This window comes from Phaethon aethereus (assembly GCF_964289735.1).
Source record: "Phaethon aethereus genome assembly, chromosome: 2".
In the NCBI taxonomy this organism is placed as follows: domain Eukaryota; kingdom Metazoa; phylum Chordata; class Aves; order Phaethontiformes; family Phaethontidae; genus Phaethon; species Phaethon aethereus.
This window is the reverse complement of record NC_138582.1, coordinates 130,773,820-130,799,622: the sequence shown is the minus strand read 5'-3', so window position 1 is coordinate 130,799,622 and position 25,803 is coordinate 130,773,820. Positions and strand designations below refer to the sequence as shown.

Sequence of the window (25,803 nt, the reverse complement as noted above, 5' to 3'; positions counted from 1 at the left end):
TTAACTTCACAGTTATACTGCAAGACTAAAATCTGTTCCCAGCATAGTCTGTCTTTCAGTATGAAGAGATTAGAGAGAACTTCTTACGATTCCACATAAGGAAACATTTAAATAAGTCCAACCACATAGTTTCATTTCTTTTTTCCTGATCTCTTTGGTTACCAGAAATGTCTAAGTTTTATTTTATTTTTCCTTCTATATTGTGTACACTTAATCTAGTTATTCTTCATTTCCATATATGAAGCATTGGGCTTGTAAACCTCTTCCATCCTGGGTCAGGTAACTTAAATGTACTAAGCTAAAAGTGCATCCATGGTTTGTTAGTCACTATGAATGCATCACCTCATTTGTATGTCAAACTGTAGAGTTCAGATAAAAGTCTCATGCCCCACTGACTACAGTTTTTCATAAGGCTTGGTCAAAGAACTCAAAAATATCTCCAAAATGTTCATTGATGACACTATTATGATAGAAAATTATATTTATCATATAATACTTTTGAAACATACAAGGCATTTTGATTCATCCCTTTTGACTTTGAAGAGGACAGGTATTTTTAAAATATGAAGACATATTATGTTGTTATCTGCAAGAGGCAATTGGAAAATACATCATGGTGGCAGATGTGCTAAGGCAGGCATCTTGTGGATTAACCAAACGTTTCTACTGCAATAGTTCTGGGCTTGTCATTGCTTTTCTAGTGAAAAGCAATAAATAAATCTCAGAGCAGGGCAGTATGTTGAACAAAAGAAGAAAAAAAAAAACAACATGAAGAAGGTCATTTCCCTCCATGCACAATCTTCATTTTTCCCTGCTAATACTATCTGAACAAAATGTTATGCAACCTTGCTTGCTCACATTGACATAAAAAGGAAGTATGACCACATGCAGCAAAACACTAAATTTTCCACACAGGGAAACATAATCCAAAATCCAGAGACAAATATTTCACTGTTCTGAATATGGTTCACTGTTTTATTTTAAAATTGAGGAGGGATATCAGTTCATTTTTTCCACATAGTACGCTACCTGTGAGACTTCACTTGAAATAAAAGGTTCTTGCCTCCCAAGACTTCTGTAGCCTCTCCTAGGAAAGTGTCGTGCACTAAACCCAGCTGGCACCTAAGGACCACACAGCCACTCACTCATGCCCCCCACAGTGGGATGGGGGAGAGAATCAGAAGAGTAAAAGTGAGAAAACATGGTTTGAGATAAAGACAGTTTAATAGGTAAAGTAAAAGCCGTGCACACAACCAAAGCACAACAAGGAATTCATTCACCACTTCCCATGGGCAGGCAGGTGTTCAGCCATCTCCAGGAAAGCAGGGCTCCATACATGGATCAGTTACTTGGGAAGACAAATGCCATCACTCCGCATGTCCCCCCCTTCTTTCTTCTTCCCCCAGCTCTATTTACTGAGCATGATGTCATATAGTATGGAATATCCCTTTGGTCAGTTGGGGTCAGCTGTCCTGGCTGTGTCTCCTCGCAACTTTTTGTGCGCCCCCAGCCTGCTTGCTGGTAGGGTGGGGTGAGAAGCAGAAAAGGCCTTGACTCTGTGTAAGCCCTGCTCAACAATAACAAAAACATCCCTGTATTATCAATATTGCTTTCAGTGTAAATCCAAAGCATAGCCTCATACTAGCTACCATGAAGAAAATTAACTCTATGCTAGCTAAAACCAGCACAGTTAGAGATGGATTTGAACCACTAATTCTTGAAACCATTAGGTTGTCAGACAAAAAGAAATCATCACCAGCAGGTCCTTCTCTTCTTTACACAGGAGCGTGATAGAAGCAAGTTCATCTATAGTCTCTGCCTGTTGAGCAGGTATTAGGAGTCCTGTAAGAGGAAGAGAATCTCTGGAGATTTAAAAAGAGTACCACCAGTTTCTGGAGTCTTGCTAGCTTGGTGTGTGAGACAGAATTTGTTTTCACACTGCGTAACTGACTGGGGCCTGCACCAACACAGTGTGCTAAGTACTAAAACTGGAATACAAACAAGGTTTTGGTAGGTTCAGACATCTTTTGGCAACACCTGAATTGCTTTACATCTAGCCTGGTTAGTGATAAAACAACATTAATAATAATGCAATCAGATAATACAAGTAACACAATAATGTTGAAAAAAATCTGAAAACAGTTGTACTTACTGTTTAGTCACAGCAGAGAAGGTTACCTTTCTCTTTTTACAGAGCCTCATAGAATTCATAGAAGATTATAGAGCTACATGAGGCTACATGAATAATTATAGAAAACTTTACACTCTGAAAAACACACCAGACAATCTAGGAACCTAAGGGAACATTTATATTCAACTTTGCCGTATCTCTAAGATAAATTTACTCCATGCTGTATAGAGTACGTTACATAGAGTACATCTACACTGGTGTAGACATGTTTAAGATGTTTAAGATTGTTGGTGGTGCCTTGCAATACTTGGAAGGAGTATTCTCTACTTTCCAAGCTCATATTTTGTTTTCTAAGAGGTCCCATAGCAAAGAAAACAGTGTTCTGCATGCTGACCAAGCAAAACTCTTAACCATAGAAACATTTATATATATGAGAATTCTCAATTCAATGTGACAATGCATGGGACATAAAAAAAAAAAAAAAAAAAAAAAAAGAGGAACAATTCTAAACTGGTGTAGATTTAGATTTCATAGGTAACATTCTGAGCTTGAATCCCAGAGACAGATGAGTATCCTCCAAGTCCTCCCATGGATCAAAACTTACATTGAGAAAACCGTATGACTATAAGGCTGCTTAATTTCATATTCTACGTGTATTCAAACATGCCCCATCTGGAGTTTCTGAGCTGAGAGTACTGACTTGATACTCACCCAAATGAGCCTATGACTATCCTTGCTGGAATACACTAGCTGTTCCTTGGGGTTTTGTTGTTACGTTAAGTATTGAACAACACTTGTACACTTGGTGCTTTAATCATTCCATCACTCAATGATGGAAGATTATGACTGATGCTGCAGAAGACTAATACCAGTAGTTGAAATACTGTGGGAGTTAGAAACAAAATTCTCTATCCAAGACACACAGCCTCCTCCAGAAAATATGAGAAAACAGGCCACAAGTAGCCAACAGCAGCAAACACTATCATTAATACATTTTCCAGTGGAGATCACAAGTCAATCAACAAATGCAAAAATAACTGCTTTCATGAAAGGCAGTTGTATTGCAACAGTTCACTAGTTCGCCTAAAAACATTTCAAATGTTCGTTGCGGGAACAAAGACGTGCATCTTCCCATTCAGACATTCAATACAGTCTGTTGTTAGAAAGCAAAGCAAAAAAAAGTTACATCAGAGATAAATCTACAAAACAAGCTATACCCAGCTTAGATAGCCAGTGGAGCTCTTGGCAGTATTTTAGGCTTATGACATTCACTACCTAATCCAAAGGAAAGTTCATTTACTGAAGAATGGGACTAACAGACGACAGAGCCTTGATTTCACTTCTCAGAGTTTGTTACGTATTAACTTTAGGACTAATGGATGCACAAACATCCCCTAAGGAGGGCTAGGCTCCAAAGCAAGCACTGTCACTTTATTACACAAAGTCAGAGAAACCAACATACCCCAAATTCCTACTGTACAGCTCCATAGTTTGGCTGCTCAGCTGGTTACCCAGTTTCTTCATTTCCTCACCTAACCTCACTTCACATTTTGAGCCTGAATGAGATCCGAGTTGATGAAGGGCATTTCCCTCTCATTTGGTATTGCAAGGGGCAGTGGAATAGGACTACTTAATCTCCTACCCTATTTGCCCATTCCACTTAGTCCAAGTAACCGCTGAATAAAAAAGTCATGACTTTCATCACAGTTCAGTATGCGGCAAGAAAGACGGTTAAGGTTGGGGTTTTCGTTCCTGTTAAAATGCAATTATTTAAGCAATAGTTTCAAGATTAAGTGACTGAATATCCAATAGCATGGCACATTTTCTGAGCTGGGGAAATCTTGATTCAAAGACCTGCTCCAGATTAGGCAGAGCAAGAATTTAGGAACAGGTCTTCTCCCTTACAAATATGCATCTTTCATTGCAGAGATTTATACATCCAACCTGGTCTTTCCAATGCATGTGTCTGCAAAGACTGACCAGATAAATGTATGAAAAGAGCATGGAAATATTCTATTTTGATTCAACATGCAAAAGCCAAATCTGAATTATTTAAAACATAGAGCAGTTAAAACTAAGGAAATACCCAAATCTTAGTCATTATTTTCATCCCATAATTTGCAGAGTGTATATGTATATATTCTCCATTCAAATACACAGGTACCTGATTTCATGCTTGGATATACAGGACATCTTGTGCAGTGCATGCAGACAAATTCAGATTTCTTTGTCACGTCCCCTCTTTTTCCCATATGCAACCCAGCTCCAGTACAGCCTCCTTCAGCTTCACAATTTGGGGGCTGATGTCGTACTTTACCACACCTGTAGACCCCACAGTTACAGTACTACAACAGTAAAATGAACAGAGTACTCGCATTTCTCAACTGAAAAACAAACATGAGGAAATATGAACAGGGTCAGGTTTTGTACTAGAAAATTGCCTTCTATTTAGCTGCATGTTGGAGCACTTAGTGGAAATTCAGCTATTTTTAATTTTAGGTTTTGTAGATGCAAGTGCTTAAAATATTCTAAGCATTTGGCACTTATTCAGAACAGAGAAAATGCATTCACAGGGATATTTCGCTTTCATCTAACAAAAGGAACAATCCTAAATAAATATGCTTATTTGCCAAAACACCTAAAGAAATGTTATAAATAGATTATTTTAAAGCATATTTCACATCCAGCTGCCAAAAATCAATCTCATTCTCCTCTCAGGACAGGAAAAAAAAGCATGCTTTTCTGTTAAGCAAAACATATTCCTTAATACTAAAAATGTATGCACACAATGGAAACAGTCATTTTATAATCAATGCCAACAAAGAAAATTTGATAAAGCAAAGTTAATCAGGCCTTCAATTTTACAGAGGGGATGTACTGTTGAAGTTCAATTTGCAGTTTGAGAACTCACATAAAGAACTCCCCTGATCTACAATAATTGAAAATATGTTATTTGTAACATGTTTATATTATCACATGAGAGGAATTATTTTGCAGCAAGGCTATCCCAATAATCTGCTTTTGAAAACATTTTTCAATCAAGAAAAAATGGAAAAGTGTGAACTAATGACATTTATTGATGATTAAAAATAATTATTAGGAATCTATCCATTTTGGATTTTAACTATGTAAATTTAGCATAAAAGCCAAGACATAAAACCTAGTATTATTTGTGTTAAAAAATAAAAGCTTTCTAAACCATAAACACCAAATGAACACATTTTTTATCTACAGTGATTTGTAAAAAATATTTTTTCCTTTTAGCATTTACATTCATATCTCCAAAGAAATCTTATCTTGTTGTTGTTTTGTCTCCCTCTTTCCTCTTGGCCTTTGATGAACGTAGTCTTTCCAGCTAATTTTTTCTTTCTTTTAATGTTAGCTTAATAACTTTCAGCATCATTTTTGGCAGATGAAGGTAACAAAAATGGCCGATGGTCTAAAAATTAGGTTAATTTCATTTTTTAAGTAGGACATACAGCACATACAGGGCATAGGTCCTATACTTTGTGGTGTCTCTCTTGCACTTTTTCGTGGTGGAAAGGCACCTAAGACAAAGAAATTAATCAAGAGAGGAAACCATGCAGTGTAAAAATCAGCTGGGCACCAAAAGCTGAGTTCACATTTGAATAAAAAAATATTACTGCCATGACAGATGACAACAGTTATCCAGTTAACTCTCTAACAGGCATTTCAAAGCCTACTTGTACTGAAAAGATCTATTTTCCCAACTTCTAAATGTAAGTCTCTCTTGGTATGCAAGTTCACTGCTTTTTCTCTTATGCCTATAAGATATAAGAAAAAGCTGATGGCTGTTCTCCTTCCAAAACCAATTTACACTAGAAACATACTGTTCCAGCAGATCTCAACAAACCAAATTCATTCTGTCTTTCTTTGCCTGTTACATTTTCTAAAACTCTTCATTGGTAACACTTTCTTTTGGATTGTCTTTGGTCAGATCTTTTAAGTCATTGACATGATCTCAAGCTGCACCAGCCTAAGTAATTCCCAGTGAAGAGAACCCCCCTCCTGTGTCCAGTAAAAACAAATGCTGTTGATATATGTCGGGAGCATGATTAACGCCTGCAAAGTGTGATTCAGCAAAACTCCACGGATATTTTTCTATAATATTCTGCATAGGCAGAATACTATATTTACATTCATGTCTCTGACATTTTCTTTTCAGGTGTAATGTTTAACATTTATCTTTGTTGAATTTCTTATTACTGATATTTAAAAGTGAACATGAATTCCATTTAGCCATTAAAAATAAACATTAAATAAAAACCGATCAGGATAGGCTGCTGAAAAGAATGGCTTGAAATGTCCTCCCAGGATGACAGCAAAACCATTGACCATAAATCATTCCAATCATGTATGAATCCAGCTCGTGGTGATCACATCTCAGTCATATTTTCTCAGTTGGTTTAGAAGAATGTCATGCAGACAGTAAGAGCTGAGTAGTCTTCTGACAACATATATATTACATCTACAGTTTCTTCGTATCTGTTAAACCATCTTTTCAGTTAGAGAATTACCTTTGCCATGGTTTATTCTTGAGGAATATATGTTGCCTGTTCTCTTTTAACTATTCCTTCAGGCATTTATAGAAATTGTTTGCTTAATATTTTTGCCCGATATGATACATACAACCTGAGGCTTTCTTGCAACAGTACACATTAACAGGTTCTCTTCTCCCAGCCACCTGGGATTTCCATGATGCTCCATTTGCTCTCAGTCAGTAGCTAGTCAGAGTCGCTGATACTTTCTGAATTCCTTGAAGCGGTAATTTCCAAACCTGACTTTCTTATTGCCGCCATCATGCTGACACTGACCTGATTCTATGCCAACCTGATGGCAGCATCCACATGCAACAGCAAAGAGCCATGATTTATTATTAGAACTGCAGTTTGGGAACCCTTTTTCTCGACTGGATTTCATGGGAGCTGTGTTGACTTGAATACACTTAAATTATCTAGTCCTTTATACTTTTCTGTCCTTACTTGTTTTATAGCAATGATCTTAGTATCCTAATTTACCCAGACAGACTGTTTGCCCTGGAACCACCCAAGAGCTGGCTAGTGAGTCAGCAGAGAAACCAGCAAATTTTCTTCTACTCCTACATGATAAAGCCAATTTCACAACTTTCCTGATTTCTGGATTTATTTTGCTGAAACTGAACCATCATATCGTTGTGCAAATCCTATATATTTAATCTGAACTCAGATTAGCTGCGCTGGATTTTTTTCTTTTCTTATGCAACTAACTTTATTCCTAAAGTACCATTAAATCAGAAATGGCTGTCACCATAATACCAATGACCACAGAGATGCTGATAGATGATCAGTGAAAAGTCTGTCTCAGCTCAGTTCTCATTTCATCCATTCAAGAATGCATTTACTGGGGAACAGTACCAGCAGCTAGTCAATGTGAGACAACTCATTCTGGGTGAAAGACTCGTTGACTTTATGAGGCACCAGAATAGAAGAAGCAATGAAACACCAAGCAAGGGCATGGAGAAGCTGCCATGTGCAGTGCAAGCCAGGCAGCTTCCCTGCATTACCAAAATACAACTTCCATTTCTCAAGAAGCAAATTTACTTCTTTGGATGTTCAGAGTCATGGTAGGAAGATGCAATTGAATTGCAAAAGGGAGTAAACCACAGAGAGAAAAAAACAGCTATGTATTAGGCTTCTAATTAGAAAAAAAAAAAAAAACCGCTTATTCCAGATTTATCCAGGAACAGTTATGAGCGATAGGCATTCTAGTAGAAAATTTAACATTAAAAAAAAAAAATTAAATGCTGGAATATACTATGGAACAAGAAAGAAACCTGTTTAGCCAATACCGTTTAAACAAAGCAATAATCACCATCATCTTACATTATATAGAGCTTTTCATAACTTTTATGGAAAAGTTTGAATTCAATCACCTCCATTCCTGCTTAACTACATGGAACAAAGTATTCAAACTGCACAACAGTTTAATACTGGTAGTAAAGAAAAATACTCTTTCTACTGAAACTGTCAAAGTAATTTGAAAATGCAAAACACAACTACTAAAACTTATATTGGTCAGGGCATCAGAAAATGTTATTATTCAAGTCCATATGTTTAAAAAAAAAATCTGTTTTTTTGACATCTCTTTTGAAATATATTCTTTCTTTATAATAGAGTCTACTAAAAAGGTACCAGCACATTGCTTTCGACCAACCTGAAAAGCACCTCCTGTTAATTCAAACTAAACCTGTATAAAATCCAGTTTCTATATCAGGAAACACTGCAGTATCTTTTTCAAGTCCTAGAAACTGTTAAGGCAGCATTTCAAGTATACTTGGGATCTCACAGCTCGTTTTAAAGCTATCTGCCTAGCGCAGCGGGAACCATTTGTACAACGAGCTGCATTGCCTAGCAATAAACACTGAACTCCTGGAAAGAGAATAGCCTTACCAGCATGCAGGGAATTAGTCCTTTCACTCAGGAGGCAACTGTACGGCTTTCAATTTCTGTGTCATAGACTTAAAATTTCTTTGGCTTGTAATCTCTGTTCTTTTGCACTTTCTGGAGCACTATGACTTGTTAACTTTATTGATAAAATTGTTCCCTCTCACACCTGCTTATTTGCACCTGCTCAATAATCTCTGCAGGGTGTAAAAAGGATAGCATAAACAGTACAGTGTTGACAGTAACAGTAATAGCATACTACGTAAGTATGTAATCATAATAATATAGAGATAGATGGTAATAAATAGTAGTACAGATATTGGAGGTTTAATCCAGTAATATTAACAGTCTGTAAAATCCAGGAAAGGTTTTATATTGCCCAGAAAATTACATATTTGCTTCGCCTATGGGTTGAGCAGTATTGGTCCAAATAGATCTCACTAAATGGTGGTCAATTTCTAATGAAGTTTGGCATAAAAACTTTGGATCTTAAACTGTCATACTACTGGAAACTATTAAAGCATACATCAAAGGCCCGTTTATCAGGCCAGTTCCTATGACTGTGCAAGAGCAAGCTTATGAGAAGACAGCACTCAGAGATAGCTGATACATCAAAAATAGTATCTGGGCACTAGAGCAACTTGCAATTAACAGAAAATCAGGACTGCCACAAGTACTGATGCTGGGATCAGATTTTTGCTGTATTGTCTCAATGAATTGACAAAAGGAGCATGTGAAAGAATAATTAAACCTTTAAAAAGCCTTTAAGTAATCAGAAATGGAAGAGAAAAACATTGACCAAATAAAACAAGATATTTTGAAGTTGCAGATATTTTCATGCAGCATTCATAGTTTGGGTCCTAAGGTAGTATCAATATTCCTGTCTGCATGACTGCAGAAAGCCGTGTAAAATGGATGTAAGTTGGGAAATTAGGCACAGAAGAAAAAGTTGCCTTATCTGCTAGGAGCAGGCACCAGTGGTGATCCTAAAAAGAACTGATGACCACTGAATATAGGCAGCCATGGGTTTGGTTGACCTTCTTCCCCATTTCTTCCCAAAGAAGCGTCTAGAGGTTTTGCAATGCCATCTCCCAGTTCCCAATGGAGCACAGAAGTTCTTGCATGGTTGGTTTGTCCAGAAATCTCACAGTCTGTTTCCTTACAGTCTGGCGGTACCAAGAACCTTCTCTGGCTGCTCTGACCCCACAGGAAGCCTGTTCACAAATCACTTTCGTAACATATTTTAGTCCCTCACTTAACTGAAGTTCACATGAGCTACCAGGCATTCAAGGCTTAATCTCAGCTGGCAGGAGGAGATCTCATGTTTATTTTCTATCTATCATGACTTAATTAGGTAACAAGGCAGAAAGAATGAGAGGTGGAGAAAAAGACAGAGAGAGATCCCGTAATGTACCACTCAAAAGCCTCCTCTCTTTAAGCATTTTCCCTCCAGGGTAGCATGATCATTACAAAACTATTAAACAATATGATGGGTTTGAACTCTTAGCTCAGAGAGAAACAAATAGATGTATAAGAGCTGCATTTGAGCTTCCTACTTCCCTTCTAACTTGGCATTTCTTTATAATTATTGTACCTGTAGTAACGCAGTTAAATTTGGCCTGAAATGTTTTCAGCAGATTTCTTTGGAACTATCCTGTCAGGAGAATGAAAATTGTATTTCTATTTCTGATTACATTAAAATTAATCTGTGTAGGGCACCTAATCTGTGGTGTCTTACTTCAGGGCAAAGAAAGGCCCCCTGAATTAGCCATTTTTCTTTTTGACAGGTGGTTTATCCTTCTGAAGATAAATGTGCAGTCATGTCTTTTTTTCAAGAGAGTATTCTCACTAGCATCAGTATGAGAAACTCTATTTTAACAGTAATGACAGTGGTTCAACCTAAAATAGATTGATTAGCTACCATGGAGACAAAGCTCACTTCTACATTTTGGTAGGCTCATTGCCCTTTATTAAAAATAATTGACTGATTTTAACTTCCTACAAACTTTTCCTTAAGGAGGAAAAAGGAAAGACAAACATCTGAAATGGCGAGTGGGTCGCTTTTATGTTTGAGTTAGGCTTTTAAATTCCCAAAATGTCCTTACAATGCCTTAACAAATGTCCCCATTAATGTTCACAAATCACTTTACCTTAAAACACAAATTCAGAACCTGTCAATCTGATACCCACCCAAACCAGCAATTTTTGGGAGATTAAAAACTTCATGTCATTTATGTAATTAACTGGATGCTATCAGTGGTTTCAGCTTAAAAAAAAAAATATCTAATAGAAAATATGATTTTTCTTTTTGCACACGCAGAGTAATCTGTGCTATGGATTACTATCTCTCTCAGTGTTATATGCAATGCCTTTCAAATATAAACATAACTCTACATGGAAGCAAACTGTTTCACAGGCTTTTATATTGCTTAAATGTTTAGAGACAGCAAGTGGTTTTAGAGTTTCCAATTTCTTTTTTTTTTGTTTTGTTTTTAGCAGTAGTCCACCAGATTTTCATGTAACTACTACTTGCATTTGATAACTTTGGGTATGGGTTTATTTTATTTCACTGTGAAGAGAGCAGTATATTTCACATGTGTATTTCTGAACAAAACTTCACAAGAGCTCATTTTTATATTATTCAGCAATATAAAATTGGTTAATAAAAAAGGTATATGCATTAAAATATTTATTGATTGATCAAGAAGTTATTGATGTCATATTGCCACTGGAAGTCATCTCAGTTCTGACCCCAAGGTCATTCTTTATATACAGAGTATAATTTAAAATCAGGTGAATTATGCCTACGGTGTTTCCATCATACGTTTTTATTGAGGCGCTTTAATTATTTCAATATGGCATAAGAAGTGTAACATGGAGCTGTGGTAGGGTAGATGGATTCACTGTTTGCCACACATATGTTAGTAGAGTATATTTCTTAAAAGTAAAGATACTGTGCCACAGATCAAAGCTGGTATTATTAGAAGGAAAAAAAGGTATGTATGTGTGTATTTGGGGCTTGACTGCATAAATAAATACCACGGTATTTTGCACTACCACAACAGGTGACAACATTAACTCAAGAAGTATCACAATTAAGTAAGGATATGAAGAATGTGATGCACCTTCTGGAGAACCTGCTAACATCCCAGAAGCCTCCAGGGTTCTGTGCTGTGCACAGAATATCTCGAAGTCCTACCCTGGAAAGTCTGCAGTCTCGAATGGCTTGGACTACGCATCAACCTTGCACACACATGCAAGCTGGAAACTTTACTTGTACCAAAGCACAACTTTGCCGTGGCAACACATTATGTGACATTTGGAATACAGATTTGTCCTCTGTAGGAAGCAGTCCCCAAAGAACTGAACCCAACCTGCAAAATTCTATGGACAGTGAACTTTATTATACACCGGGTGTTCACAATTCCCCCTCCAAGTATCAGGTAATTCAGAAGGACAATTTGCAATTTTTAAGATGCACCTCTCCCTATTCAGACACTACCTTGACTCCTCTTCAGTCTATTTCAGCAACTCTTTCTTCTTCGGTATGCTCTTCATCAGAGACATCATTACACCTCGTGCTCCCCAGCAGATCTGAGGAAGGTAGCTTTAGTCAAGGAGCAATCAGCTCGCTAAGCCTTGAGAACCTGCCGGGGTCATGGGACCTGGAGGGAACAGCTGGAGTAGTTTCTGCAGAGACCCCAGATTCCCCGATAGACATTGTGACAAGAACAAGGGATGTTAAAGATAAAGACTACCAAGCCATAGACGTATAATGAGAAACAGTGAAGTGGTACTCAAAGCATGTTCCTCAGCTACCAGTTTCAAATTTAGAGAGTACTGCATGACTGCTTTATTTGACCTTTTCTCTGGTGACCATGGAGACTTAAAAACATGAAAATTCAGATCTATAGAAAGTAAGAAAAGGTATTGCCAGTTCATACTATACAAAAAAAATTTCTAGATTCTAGAAGCATGTTGAAAAGCATTTTGTATACAGATATAACTTACTGGTCTGTTTGGCAGACTTTTGTGATAGTCCAAAGACCCTGAGGGTCAGAGCAGCTGGAAGTCTAGGACAAAAGAACTGACATGGGTGGCTTTTGTTCATCGAAGGAAAGGTTCTCCCTTGGTATCTGACTGTTGATCCCAAACAATATCTATGGCACTGTTCGCTTCAGGTAATCATGGGTCCTGCTGGTCTGTTTGTCGGTTCTGTGAAGGCAAAGGGACAATTATCGCTGCATGTCATCTAGACAATCAACCAAATAGAGCCGGTAGAGAGTGGTTAGTTGTTGCACGTTATTTGTCATGTAAATGAAACCTCTTAATTTATCTAAAAATACTATTTTTATATACTTGGTATGAAACATGTACTTAAAATTATTTAAAATATTTATAAGGAGAATAAGAGTCTGTTTTCATTTTGGTAAAGGCTTGCAGTTTTAACAGGAAATGCACTACCATGATATATTAGTACTATTTATTGTTAAGATATTGTGTAGTTTACAAATGGATTCCCTTTTATGTGCATGCAGTTTGCAATGAATGTATTCATGCTGGTGGAATACAAATAAATAAAGGTATTATTTTACTTAAAAAAATAAAACAGGTGGAATGTTCTATTCCATACCAAGTCAGCTATTACTACTTAAAACGTGAATTGTTATACTGATAACATTAAGTATCCTTGGTTTGTGTCTTAATATTGCAATATTATTGATAAGACCAAGTCAACATTTTACTATGCATCCCTGTTTTGGGATTTTATATCTGGACAAGAAAATTAAGAGGGATGAAAACCGTTGAGTAAGTTGAGGAATATTAAAGTAGAAAATTACAATGGCTTAATCAGACACAAGGCGAAAAAGGTTAAAATATTTATTTATTTGAGTATTCTTACTTACATACATAAAAACTAGCTTTAACCTTTAGCCAAAAAGAAAAGGGACTATAGGTTTGCAGATTTTTTTAATCCATAATGTGATTTAATGACCAAAGAAAATTTGAACTTTTTTCAATACTTAATGTATTAGGAACTTATATTGCTACAGTGCAACCAGAGCTACTGCTTTCATTGGAATTTTGATTTATATATTTAAAGATGTACAGCATGGATCATACTTGCATGTACTTTAGCAAGCTTTCTAAAAAAACATGTTTACTACCCAAAATAAATGTTCTGAAATGGAGAAGTAAATTAAATTACATTCAATAATAAATGCAAACTGATGAGTGTTATCAAATTAAAAATTTTACAGAGCACAGATTTATGTTTAACTTCCTCAAGAGTTTTTTTTCTGAAAACTTCAAAGGCTAAGTTCATTGTTAACATTTGGATCTGTGCAGGAACACAAATCCCAGCTGATACCCTGTGCCTGACTTACATCCTTTCACATCCTTTTTCCCACTGGTACAAATTAAGGGTAGAGTGTCATCTCTCATTTTGAGCTGGCTGAATTTTGTCAGTGTGTCTACGCTTCACCATGAGTGTTTATATATAGAGTTTCTTATTTCCCCTCTATTCCAGCTTTTACCTAATTTAAGGATAAATAGAGAAATACCGATTAAGGCAGGCATATCCCAGAAATTAGAAAGCGAGTAGCAAATACGGGTCTATGGTATTTCTGCAAACAATCCTGGCTCGTCTTTAGCAACGTGGCATCATCCACCCCGCCGCAGCGCAGGGCAGGAGGACAGGGCTGGGGGATGTTCCCTGCCCCTCACCCAGCGCAGGCACACGCTAGCAGAGCCCCACTTGCCAGAAGTCAGGAGCTGCATAACGTGGGGCGGCGGGGATGAGGTCCGGGCAGAGCAGCCACGAGCCTGGTGCCAATACGGCACCGCCACAGCTGCGCGGCCAGCCGGCACGCTGCATAGCCATGCCCCGCTCCTGTCCCCACCGCAAGGCACAGCCGCTGGTTCCTTGGGACGCACGGACACGTGCGAGAGAGCTGGCCGCAAATCCTGGTTCTTCACTGCAGCCCTCGTCGTGTCACGCAAGGTGACCTGCCCTCAAACTATTGCACTGATAAAATGCACAGGCTAATCTAAGCCCACCGTATCCCAGCCATTGACTGGGGCAGCATAAATGCATTTGTCTACCGTGCTTAGTTCCCAGCATTATTAAATAATTTCCATTACATATATGTAAACTGGGAAGAGTGTTTCCTTCCTCATTTTATAGGCAATGCATGAACCATTATGTATATGCTTTAAAGTTTTGGCATTGGGGGGGGGCGGGGAGTCAGGTATAAATGCTGATGTCGTGAAATTAAAACTGGATGTTTTGTTCTGGAGTTTTTGTGTTAGTTTTATAGAAAGTGTAAAAAGGTCAGAGGAAACAGAAAGCCACTTTGCATAAATAGCCATAGTTTTACTGCTGTAGATTTAATTCTAGAATAAAAAAGTGCACTTGCAGTAACTGAGAAGAAATAGCACCAGGATACCTGTCCTAAGTAGTTCCATGTTTCTGCAAGTGTCAAACATATCCTACACAAAGTTGGCAAACACTATGTCATTGGTATTGGCTAGTTTCAAAGAACATACGTAACTGTTACCTGGATTGCAGTGAGTCTAAAATGGGGAGTGTATTGCCTCCCAGGGAAAAGCTCAAGGGACTTAGCACAAGCCAAGAGTTCATTCCAGGCCAAAACCAGGTAAGGAAAGGGGAAGGTCAGCAAAATAAAATCTGGATTTGAAGAGTGGCTCTATTTTAAACTCCCTGACACCATTATATTATGAAAGCTTCAGGAAAAGAATATCCCAAGCAGCTTTTGTTGGAAAATATCTGGCAACCAACACAACAAATTTCAGTTTTGAAGGTAAAATGGCAACTCACAGGGACAAATAGGAAGGCACATTCCATTTTTGGAATGGAACAGTAATTTCCAAAGAGAATTACCACAAGCAGAATAGTTCTATGCACAGTGTGGCCATAGAGGATTTCTGGGTTTAAAGCAACAGCCACTGCAATAGTCAAGTGTACCCTCAAAAGGTGCTCGTTATGAACACCAGTGCAAGCATCCCACACTCTAACACCCAGCAGGCCAGCTCAGACAATTTACTGTATTTCCTTTTTCACTAAGCTTTACAAAAACAAAAAATATGTTTCTTTTTTGTCTCAGGATTGTTCTTCCCATCTAATTCTGCATCAATTTACTTCCTAAATTTGCTACATTTTCTTCCTTTTTGGCATTTTCAATCACCTTTAGTTTCTTATTCTGTACAGTAACTGTTCTCTCTTCCCATTTACTTATTTTCCTCCTGTTTTTTTTTTCTCATCCATTCTCTTTTCTATCCCCTAACACTACCAAACGCAACCATGTCTTTTCTCATTTCCCAGTCATTTACCTATAAAGAAAAATCCTAGCCTGCCACTAATGAACTAAGTGGTTACTGAACTCCATTATGCAGTAGGACAGCAGATTTGGACTGTGTCAATATTCAGGCAGTAAACCACCAGTCTCTAACCAAAATCTCATCTACTATTAACTTCTCACAAAGCTGCAGTTGGTGCTATTGAAAATGGGAAAAAGGTGTTGAAAAAAAAGGAGGCATTGAAAAAAACAATGACAACAAAAAACAAAATAGGATCCCTCATTAATTTTCTCCTATTTTCTGCTTTTATGCTTTCAGATCTATTTCTCAAGACATGCATGTGTGTTGTGCTCATGATAGCTGCTAGATTCAACCTAAGAAACACAGCTTATCACAAGTTCTGAAAATACTCATAATTTTTTTACAAGCCTTACTTAGATCTTGTGATAACCCTGCTTTGACCCATCTGCTGGTTATCTAACATAAATAACTTACTCTATAATTAATCCATCTGCTAACTGCACATGAGATTTCAAAGCATTTTATGAGGCAATTTCGTAACACACTGTATGAATAGCCGCACCTGGTAGCTTGTAAAAAAAAAAAAAACACCTGTGTTTCACAAATGAAGTTTTGGGATGTAGTGAACTGTTCTCTACCTTTTCTGCACCTTCTTTCCTTAACCTAAAAGCACTTGATACCAACATCCCTCTCAGTGAGACACAATGCAGATAATTAGTGCTGCTGGGCCTACCACAGAAAGCGCACGGTCAGATTCACACTTTCTAGAAAATCACTTCTAACAACTTACCTCAGCATTAAAAGAATTAAGCCATAGCTGGGAATTTGGGCAGCAATGGAGCGAGTGATGAGAAAAGGGAAAAGGCTGGTACTTGCTTTCCTAGCTCCATACCCTGACTCAGCGTGGGGAATTTGCACAGCAGTCACCAATTCCAGCAGCCTGGAATGAGTCTTCACTTCACTCAGAAAATCCAATAACCTATCGCAAGAAACCTAAGCCCATCTCCGTCAGCATCCGCAAACCACCAAATAGTCAAATCCTATTAAGAAAAATGCATAGCTACAAGTTTGTTAGATGATGCCACACCCAAAATCAGTCTTATCCCTTCCAAGATGAGCATAAAAGTCATATCATCATTCCTAGACCAACGACTGACCTCTTCTGCACTTCATAAACTTATCTTCCCAGGGTCCCTATATTTCTCGTGCTATGCACAGTCAGCAGCAACAGCAACGACCTGAGACAGGTTTCCTGCTTCAAAAACACAAAGAAACACCACAGATCTGATCCTTTTGGTTAAAGAAAATCATTGATGAAAAGAAAAATTTCATATGTACCTTGATACCAGAAGTGTCGCAGACTTTGGAAATCTCTCAAAGAACCATGTTAATGAAGGTTAAGAGTTGAAAGACTTATTTCAGTCAGAACTCAGAACCACAAAATTTATGCAAGAGGAGAAGCAGTACCTTCCTCTTTCAAGCTATTTTAGTGTTTAAGATTTAGTATGTAATCTTACATTCATGTCTTGATGATGTGTTTTAAGTCTTGGCATTTATGTACAAGGGATTAAGACTTGAATTTATTCTTTCCACAGCTCTTCAGGAACATTTTTGCCATGGTAAATCCAAAGGTTTTGTACACAACCAAGAAACAGCCCAGTACAACAGAGATGAGGTAAAAAAAAAGAATAGTGAAGACCTTTATCTGCAGTGACACTAAATTCTACAAACGATGCATTACAATCATAATGGATGGTACTTATGTAACCATAGGATAAAATGTCAACAGAATTAATCTCACATGGAACAAATGCTTCCACTAACTGGCTTATAAGGAGCATTGAAAAAGAAATGTTTCCTCAGTTTTCTGATTTTCTTAGCCTAGATGTTGTGTTATCAACCTCACATATTAAAAATACTCTGATAGGGTCCCTAAAAGTTACAACTTAAGAGAACTATTTAAAGTCATTCTTTTTTTTACTTGCCTTTGACCTATTACAGTTGATTTTCCCCAAAATGTAAGGGCCAGAGTAGTGCAAAAGAGTTACTTAACAGTCACAAATCACAACTGTTGGAACTACTGCATTAAGGACACTCAGACATCACAAGCATCACAAAGAAAATGCTCACAAATGGGGAAAACTAGAGTTTGTGCAGATGAATACTAGGGTCTTACAAAACAATAGTGCAAGTATTAAGTAAATCAAAAAGCGGCAGAAGATTTCTCAGGAAACTTCAAAGATAAAGAAGGATTTTTTTTTAAAATTAAAAACTCACAAGCCTTCATGTTTAACAATCCACACATCCTAAGGATTTAGGACAATCAGCACAAATTTCCAAACATGTAAGTCCGTCTTCTCTGCACTTAAATTTCTCATTTATACATAGTGGGTGATGTTATATGTATGTAGTTCACCCTGTCCTGGCCTACATGGTAACTATTCCGATTCCTTATTTTTAGTATATTCTAACTCTGATCTCTTTATGCAATTAAATGGACTACTTCCTCCTTTGCTTGATCTAATAAAACACAACTGGGTAGTCACTTAAAATCCACATATTGGTAGATTTTTTTCTTCATGAAACATCTTAAAGATTTTACTTCTTGTTCTAAAAATCAAAGCTTTCTTCAAGAAGAAGAAAAAAACAAAACAAAACCAGTGTTAACCACCCTATGTACTTCATGTACCTATGTACCTACATATAGGTACTACGTACCTACGAAACAATCAAATCCCACGCACTTTTCTTTTTTTTTTTTTGACTCTGCAGTCAGGCACAAGACAAAAACAGCAGCACCATGAGACACACTGGAACCACAAGGCTCAATAGGTGGTAACTTTACAGACTAATTATGCCTTCTTAAAGGCCAACATTGTCAATCATTTATTTCCTGAGTTTCCTTCCACTATATTGCAACTTAACACATATATCTAGCGCTGGTGGATTTTTTCCACCCCTACACAGCACTGATCCACAGAATTACACCAACATTATTGCAGTAACCATGCAAATGGCTGTTAAACAGAATTTTAAAGCCTGTAATATGTGAAAAATGTATGGGTTTCTTGTATTAGACTTGCTTTTAGGAAAGCAAAATCATAACCACACAAATGAAAACATTTTTCTTTTCATTCACATCAGTCTGAAATTGTTTTCCAAAAGCGAATGGCAAAGTCCTCATCTGTGCCTTTGCTCGCAATGAAATCTAAGGAGCAGCGGGGGGAGCGGAAAAAACCAACACATATTCTCTGAATGCTACACTGTCTCATAACAGTATTTCAAAATGTTATTGGGTCATGCTTGTCAAGCAGCTATTGCAAGTTTAAAAAATGTGATAAATGTGATCACTAGCTCATTTTTCCTTACAGAAAATTACCAGTTTGTATTACAGGTTGTGCCATGGAATGTCTGATGAATGTGTATATACAGTGTACCGGCACTTCTACCATATCCTTATTCACAACCTCTGGAACAACAGGCAAAGCTTTTTTAAAAAAGAAAACTGCTGGTTAGTCTTTTGTAAAACATTATACTTTTTTTTTTTTTAATATCCTTAATAATCTCTTTTAGGGCTAAATTATTTTAATAAACAGCAGCAATATGACAAGTATAGAGTATCCAAGGCAAGAAGCTGCCTATTTCTGATGCAAACCAGTATTCACATATACGTAAGTATTCTTTCAACTGATGGGGAGAACAGAGCCTTTCAGCAACCAGCTGTTAAGAAAAGCTTGTGTCTATATAACTACTTACTAGCAAAAAAAAAAAAAAACCAAAAACAGGAGAATTGTAAAAACTTTCAGGGACATTTGACAATATCTTCAACTAGAGGCATATGTCCTGGTTTCAGCTGCGATAGAGTTAATTTTCTTCCTAGTAGCTGGTATAGCTCTGTGGTTTGGATTTGGGATGAAAATAATCTTGATAACATGCTGATGTTCTGGGTTGTTGCTGAGCAGTCAAGGACAGTCCAGCTTCCCGCGCTGGCCTGCCAGCGAGAGGGCTGAGGGTGCCCGGGGAGCTGGGAGGGGACACAGCCAGGACAGCTGGCCCAGGCTGGCTGAAGGGATATTCCATACCATACGACCTCATGCCCAGTACATAAACTGGGGGAGCTGGCCAGGGAGGGCTGCTGCTTGGGAACAGGCTGGGCATCGGTCAGCGGGTGGTGAGAAATTGTGCTGTGCATCACTTGTATACCCTTTTATCATTTTTTTCTGTTCTATTAAACTGTCTTTATCCCAACCCACAGGTTTTACTTTCCCCCCCCCCCCTCCGATTCTCTCCCCCATCCCGCTGGGGAGGGAGGGAGCGAACGGCTGTGCAGTGTTTAGCCGCCTGCCAGGTTAAATCACAACAGCATAGCACAGAGTCTTTTGAAGCACTGGTTGCCCTGCAATAAGAAAATTGTATTTGAAAATAAATGGCATCATATGGAGCTTAGTGTAGCAATTATTCACATTGAAGTAGAAACTAGAGTGCCTAAAAGAGTTCAGGGGTCTGTTGTACTCACCACAGTACATGGGGATAATACAAAGTTCAGAGAGCTTTCAGACTAACAAAACAGAGAGCAGCACAAAAAAAAAAAAAAAAAAAGAAAAAACGAGCATGAAAAATTTATCCAAGGTCCTGCAACGGCTTGAGGGGAGGCAGGAGCAGAGCCCTTGGGCACGGAGCCTCCTGCCCAGCCCGGCGGCGCCGGGCGGGGGCGGCTCCCTGCCTGCCCTGCTGCCCTGCGGCAGGGAGCGGCACGCAGCTGCACCGGGGAACGGAGCCCTAGGAAACAGAAAGTGTTTCCAAGCGCTAACACCAAGGGATTCCCAGCGCTACACTTCGTACAAAAATAGGTTACCTGCAAACAGGAGGTATGGGAGGGTTGTCTGTGGTCCGAGAGATACGGCACAGCAGTTTCTGTAACTCTGCCCGTTAAGTTTCTGAGATCAGGTGCTTGAATCATGCCAGCCAGTTTGATAATTAATTAGCTTTTCCACGCGTGCAAGGTGGACAAACATGTAGCCTCTGAAGGACTCGCGTAAGGTCTGTATCGCACCTGCAATCCCAGGTTAGCAAGAGCAGCAAAGTCGCCCTTTTCCTTAACCTGCTGTCAGACATAAAAATCACATCTGGACAATACCTGTGCATTTTAGTGCCTGTGAGGATAAACTTTGTCTCCGTCGTGTATTTTCAGAGGCAAGAAGACAGGCAGCGCGTCCTAGCAACACACGGTACATCTGCTGACTCTGCGCGTAGAGCTGCCCAAGCCTCACTGCTGGTGGTCAGCCTTCCAAGCAAAGGCAGTCAAGTCCTTGAGAGACACTGAGATTTTACATCCTGTGCCTTCTCTTCTTCTACACTTTTTCTCCCAATAGTTGTGTGAGCAGCAGTAGAAAGACCCCAGGCCCTATCTGAAACCGGAAACAAACTATAGCTTGGGAAATACTGTAATCAAAATACAACAATCTGGGAAAAAAGGAAAGAGTATATCGTCCAACGTTGCCTCTGAGCATAACATTCATACGAGTTAATATACACTGAGGTACTCACCTGGGTAAGGAAAAGCCAGCAGGTTTGGCAATGGGAACAGGTTCCCCCCAAATCAGCAGCAATGAGGTCCTTTACAGTTATTTACAGCCAACCTTCATGTTTATGATCTCAATAAATTCAATATTGTTAACGAGTTTGATAACTCACTGTTTATCTATTCTGCCAGATGATGCTAAATAGGCCAACATAGTCACAATTTCTTGTGTGAATGAGTGATGTTTAATACTGGAGGCTGTCTCTAAAAACATTGTCCTTTTTCTAGGAATAGGGAGTCTAGATATTTTGTTTTATCTTTGATTTGAAGAAAAGCAAAGCCTCCTCAGTATTCGTACCCTTGAGTAACTTAGGTTCAACTATGTTCAGACTGTCATATGCATATCCTTTCAGGTTTATTTTCCATTTAATTTAAATTCTCTATATGTGGTCAGTTGGTCCAAGGTTACCTTCTGCAATGCCCCTTCTAAAGGTCTAAAATAGACCTGATACAGGACTTTCTTCTTGTTCTTTCAGAGACCATTTGGTGATTAATTCTGCCAGCTGTCATCTCTCCAGTGTGTTTTTTGCCTACCACCGTTAGTGGCATTTGTTCTCCAAACTATATTTGGGAAGTGAAAGTTTCCCACAATGAAACAGTTCCCAGTTCTCTCTCTCACTAATAACAGCACTGAAATTTCCAGCCATATCCAAGTCTAGCCTAGAGAGTTCATGACAATTTCCCAATATTTCTAGGACCCCTTGCCAGCAAAAAGCGGAGTTCTGCAGAGTAGAAGAGCATTTTTTTTTTTTCCAGTCGTAAATGTCAGTGGCAGAAACCAACCTTTTTTTCATTAGCTACAGTTTTATTGCAGTTCTCCAGCCAGGCTATGACTTTCATCCAGCCTGAACCTTCCTGAGTGAACTCTTAATTCTTAATATTGATGTGAATCCATTTTCACTTTCTACTTTCCTGCTATTGTTTGGTTTAAACCAGAATGTAGTGACTTAGAAATAACCTTTTTCCTCTCTGCAGAGACAGCTTTTCTGATCCTGACCTTGTTTTGCATTATCTGGTGTAAATTCTGTCATGTGAGTAACATCAGCATAAAATAAATGACTTAAGTGAGAGATAAAAGGATTTCATTGTCCTATTCAGAGTGTAAATATATTATTTTTAAATTGGTGCCAGGCAAACACTAGTTTATTTTAACATTCGTTGTATGTATGTTAAGTGTCTGTTACAGACTTAATTGATGACACAGGTGCAAGGTAGCCTGGAACAAGGCACTTTGCAAATAATGACTATGAAAAAGCTGTGCGTTTCTGTTTGTTATTGTTCTTATTAATAAACAAACAAGCCCTCAGAACAGCAGAAAGCGGAACAAAGTAGCACACGACGATTCATTGCCGGCTGGGAAACATTTAATAAGAAAAACCTTTAAAACAACCAAAACCAGAGACTAACTGCAAGGGAGGGGAAAGAATTAGCACCACGCAGGAGGAGGACTGCAAGAACTTACTAACCATAAGGCTCCACGGCGATCTGTAGGCATTATCCCGAAGCTGGGATGGATACAAGAGCTCTCTGTGATACAAGATGAACCTCAGGGGTTAAGTTTTTAGGACTGAATTCTTCTCTTGTTAACATCAGTAACAAAAATCAAATTGCAGGAAGGCAATGACAGAAAATCAGGACCTGCTTTAAGTTTCCTAGTGGCTTAGGGTGCATCAGAATGCAACTATTCAGAAAGGCTTCACCCCGTCCATGTACTCATTTTCCTGAGCTTGGGTCCTTGTTTTGTTTTTCTTCTTAAGTTCTGTCATATAAGTATCACCACCACAGTTTAAATGACCTAAATGTCAGACAGAATGCCTTTATGGGCATCCATAGTAATTATTCTTCTGTTTTCACTTGAATTATCCACTACTGTCTAGTAGCAGTTACCGTAAGGAAAAATTATTTCTGGCGTTCAGCCTTCATTTCATTTCAGGAAAATCCTATTTATAACCTATTTTTTTGTATTTTTTTCTTTCTTATTTGTGTTTAGTATTTTCAAATATCTGTAAGGCATTTATTCCCCTTGAACAGGCACCAAGTCCATATATTAAATCTATATTAAAGCACTTCTTAGAAATCTTCATAGAAACCATTTTCTCCTGTGAAAAGCCCAACTTGCCTTAGTAAGAATGCCTGACAAGGAACAGCACAAGAATGAGAGAGACCTGCAGGCCACTTGGAGATCCTCAGGGGGAATCCATACCTATTAGACTATTGTCAAGCTTAATTGCATTCCAGTTTTTTAGCTTACATTTTCCTAAAAGCAGTTTTTTTGGGAGGGTCCACCTTTTCTCCTAAATCCTGTGCTATTCTGTTCTACGCCTTCAGTGCATTTTTCTCCTGCGTATTTCTTGTTGCCCATAAGAAAAAAAGTTGCTAAATTGTACATTCTCCAGCTCACCAAAGAGGGAACCTCAGTACCCATCAGCAGGCCTTATGGTTTCCATGTTAAAACTAACATAGCCTCTGCTTCAGATAATGAGAAAATTGGTATCTTTCTTCTGCTTTTCTACTTGTAATTCTTTAGGGTGCAAGACTGAACTAGCATTGATATTGATGTGCCTCAAAAGTAGTCATATGAAAATTTCAAAAACAACAGAATTAGATTTCCACTCAAACTGGTGGGCTAAAGGTTGTACACTTATAACTTAAAGACAGATACAGCAATTTATTTTATGCACTCATAAAATGTGAAGTTCTGACAAACTTACATGCTACAGAAATATGCTGAGTACAACTCACCGGGAATTTTCAGGTGAAACAGATTTAACTGGAAAATTTTGAATTATTGAACCTGAAATGCCTTCTAAAAATATCTAAGTTGCCACTGATGTTTAACAAAATATAGACCATTCCTTGATAATTAACCAAATAGTTTTGGGGATCTCCAAGTTTGCTTTTCCAGGGCAGCCCCTGCTGCACAGAATACCACAGGTTTTCACCTTTGCAATAGCAAACTGGGCAGGCACTGGAAATTTGGACCATGTAGACTAAGGAATCCCAAACCTTAATTCCTATTCTCAAGGACTTTTAGAACTCAGCTTTAAAGTTTCAGAAACTGTCATATGCACATTAGTAAATACTTTCATTTCAAATAACTAAACAAGAAAAGGTTTGAAAAAGCTTTCAAAAAAAAATCTGTTTGTTTCAGATACAGCTGAAACACCAATTCCCCAGGTTTCCCATAGAACAGAAATTCCAGCTTTGGACCACTCTAGCTCAGGTATCTTGATAATGTGTACTTTACTGATACTGCCTCAATAAAAGCATGGATCCTTCTTTATTTTCCTTTTTCTACCCAAACACTTTTAAAAAGTATTTTGAGCTGTTATTTTTCCATTAGTAAGCACTATAGAATGACTGAAAAATACTTACCGTCCTTGCTTGATCTATTGTGAAGAGACCATTTTCTTTCTGCGAGTGCTTTCAATTAGCTGGGTGTTTGAAGGTCAAGAAAGGATGTGTTCACTCTGCAAGTGAAGCCAGTCTGTGGAACACAGATACCACTTTCCTGTTATCATCTGGTCCAAGCTGGAACATACATTTTTTGTCTTTTACAGGAGTCATAAACAGCTCACTCTATAAGCAGCAATTTTCTGCGGACACCTGAAGGTTGTATTAACCCATTGTCTACAGAGGGACATTTTTTCATACCCGTTAGTTCCACATAGAATACTTCACTCAGATGGCTGCCAATTAAGGCCTTATAATATGTAATTAATCTCTCTTTCCTCTGCACATACAGTCAATGTGCTGCCAGAATAGACTTTTTCACAAGATTCTCAAAAACTATTTTCAGATAAATTTCTAATGTTTTGGGTGTTATGACCATTTTCGTATTTTCTTTCCTTTGATAATTCCTTGCCTTTCACTTCTGAAGCAATGTGCTGTAGGGACGGGAACACAAATTTCCAATCTGCAGGTAGTTTTCTGCTTGTCTATGTATGCAATACTTTTGTCATCAGGTGCAGTTCCCTGAGAAGCCTGAACTGTCACAGCAGGGTATTTGATTAGGTAAGGAAAAAATCAGATTCCACCCTGGGCAGACCCATACAAAACAATAAAAAACTTTACCCCTTTTCACCTTTGTCCCTGAACTCTCTAAGGAAGCACTAAGCATTAAATGGAGACAGCAGTCACTTGAATAGCTAATAAACATCATTATAACTGGAAACTAAAATTTCCTGAGGTACTTTCCACTTCAGGTAAAATCATCGAGTTACAGTTTCCAGCAAGAGAGACAGGACTTGTAAGACTTCACTGCTGTATCAAACGTATAGCTGTGCTGTTAAGACAAGTTTCTTGCT

General features: G+C 38.2%; 1 protein-coding gene across 1 annotated transcript in view; it reads left to right on the top strand.

Annotated features, from left to right (window-relative positions):
* Window positions 1-12,350, top strand: part of KCNH8 (potassium voltage-gated channel subfamily H member 8) — a gene marked incomplete at both ends in the record, with an annotated part of 203,538 nt that extends 191,188 nt beyond the window's left edge. Inside the window, one exon of the mRNA XM_082015386.1 lies at window positions 11,640-12,350. Within this exon, the coding sequence (XP_081871512.1) occupies window positions 11,640-12,350 (711 nt within the window). The remainder of the gene's footprint in view (window positions 1-11,639) is intronic.
* Window positions 12,351-25,803: the final 13,453 nt, after the last annotated feature.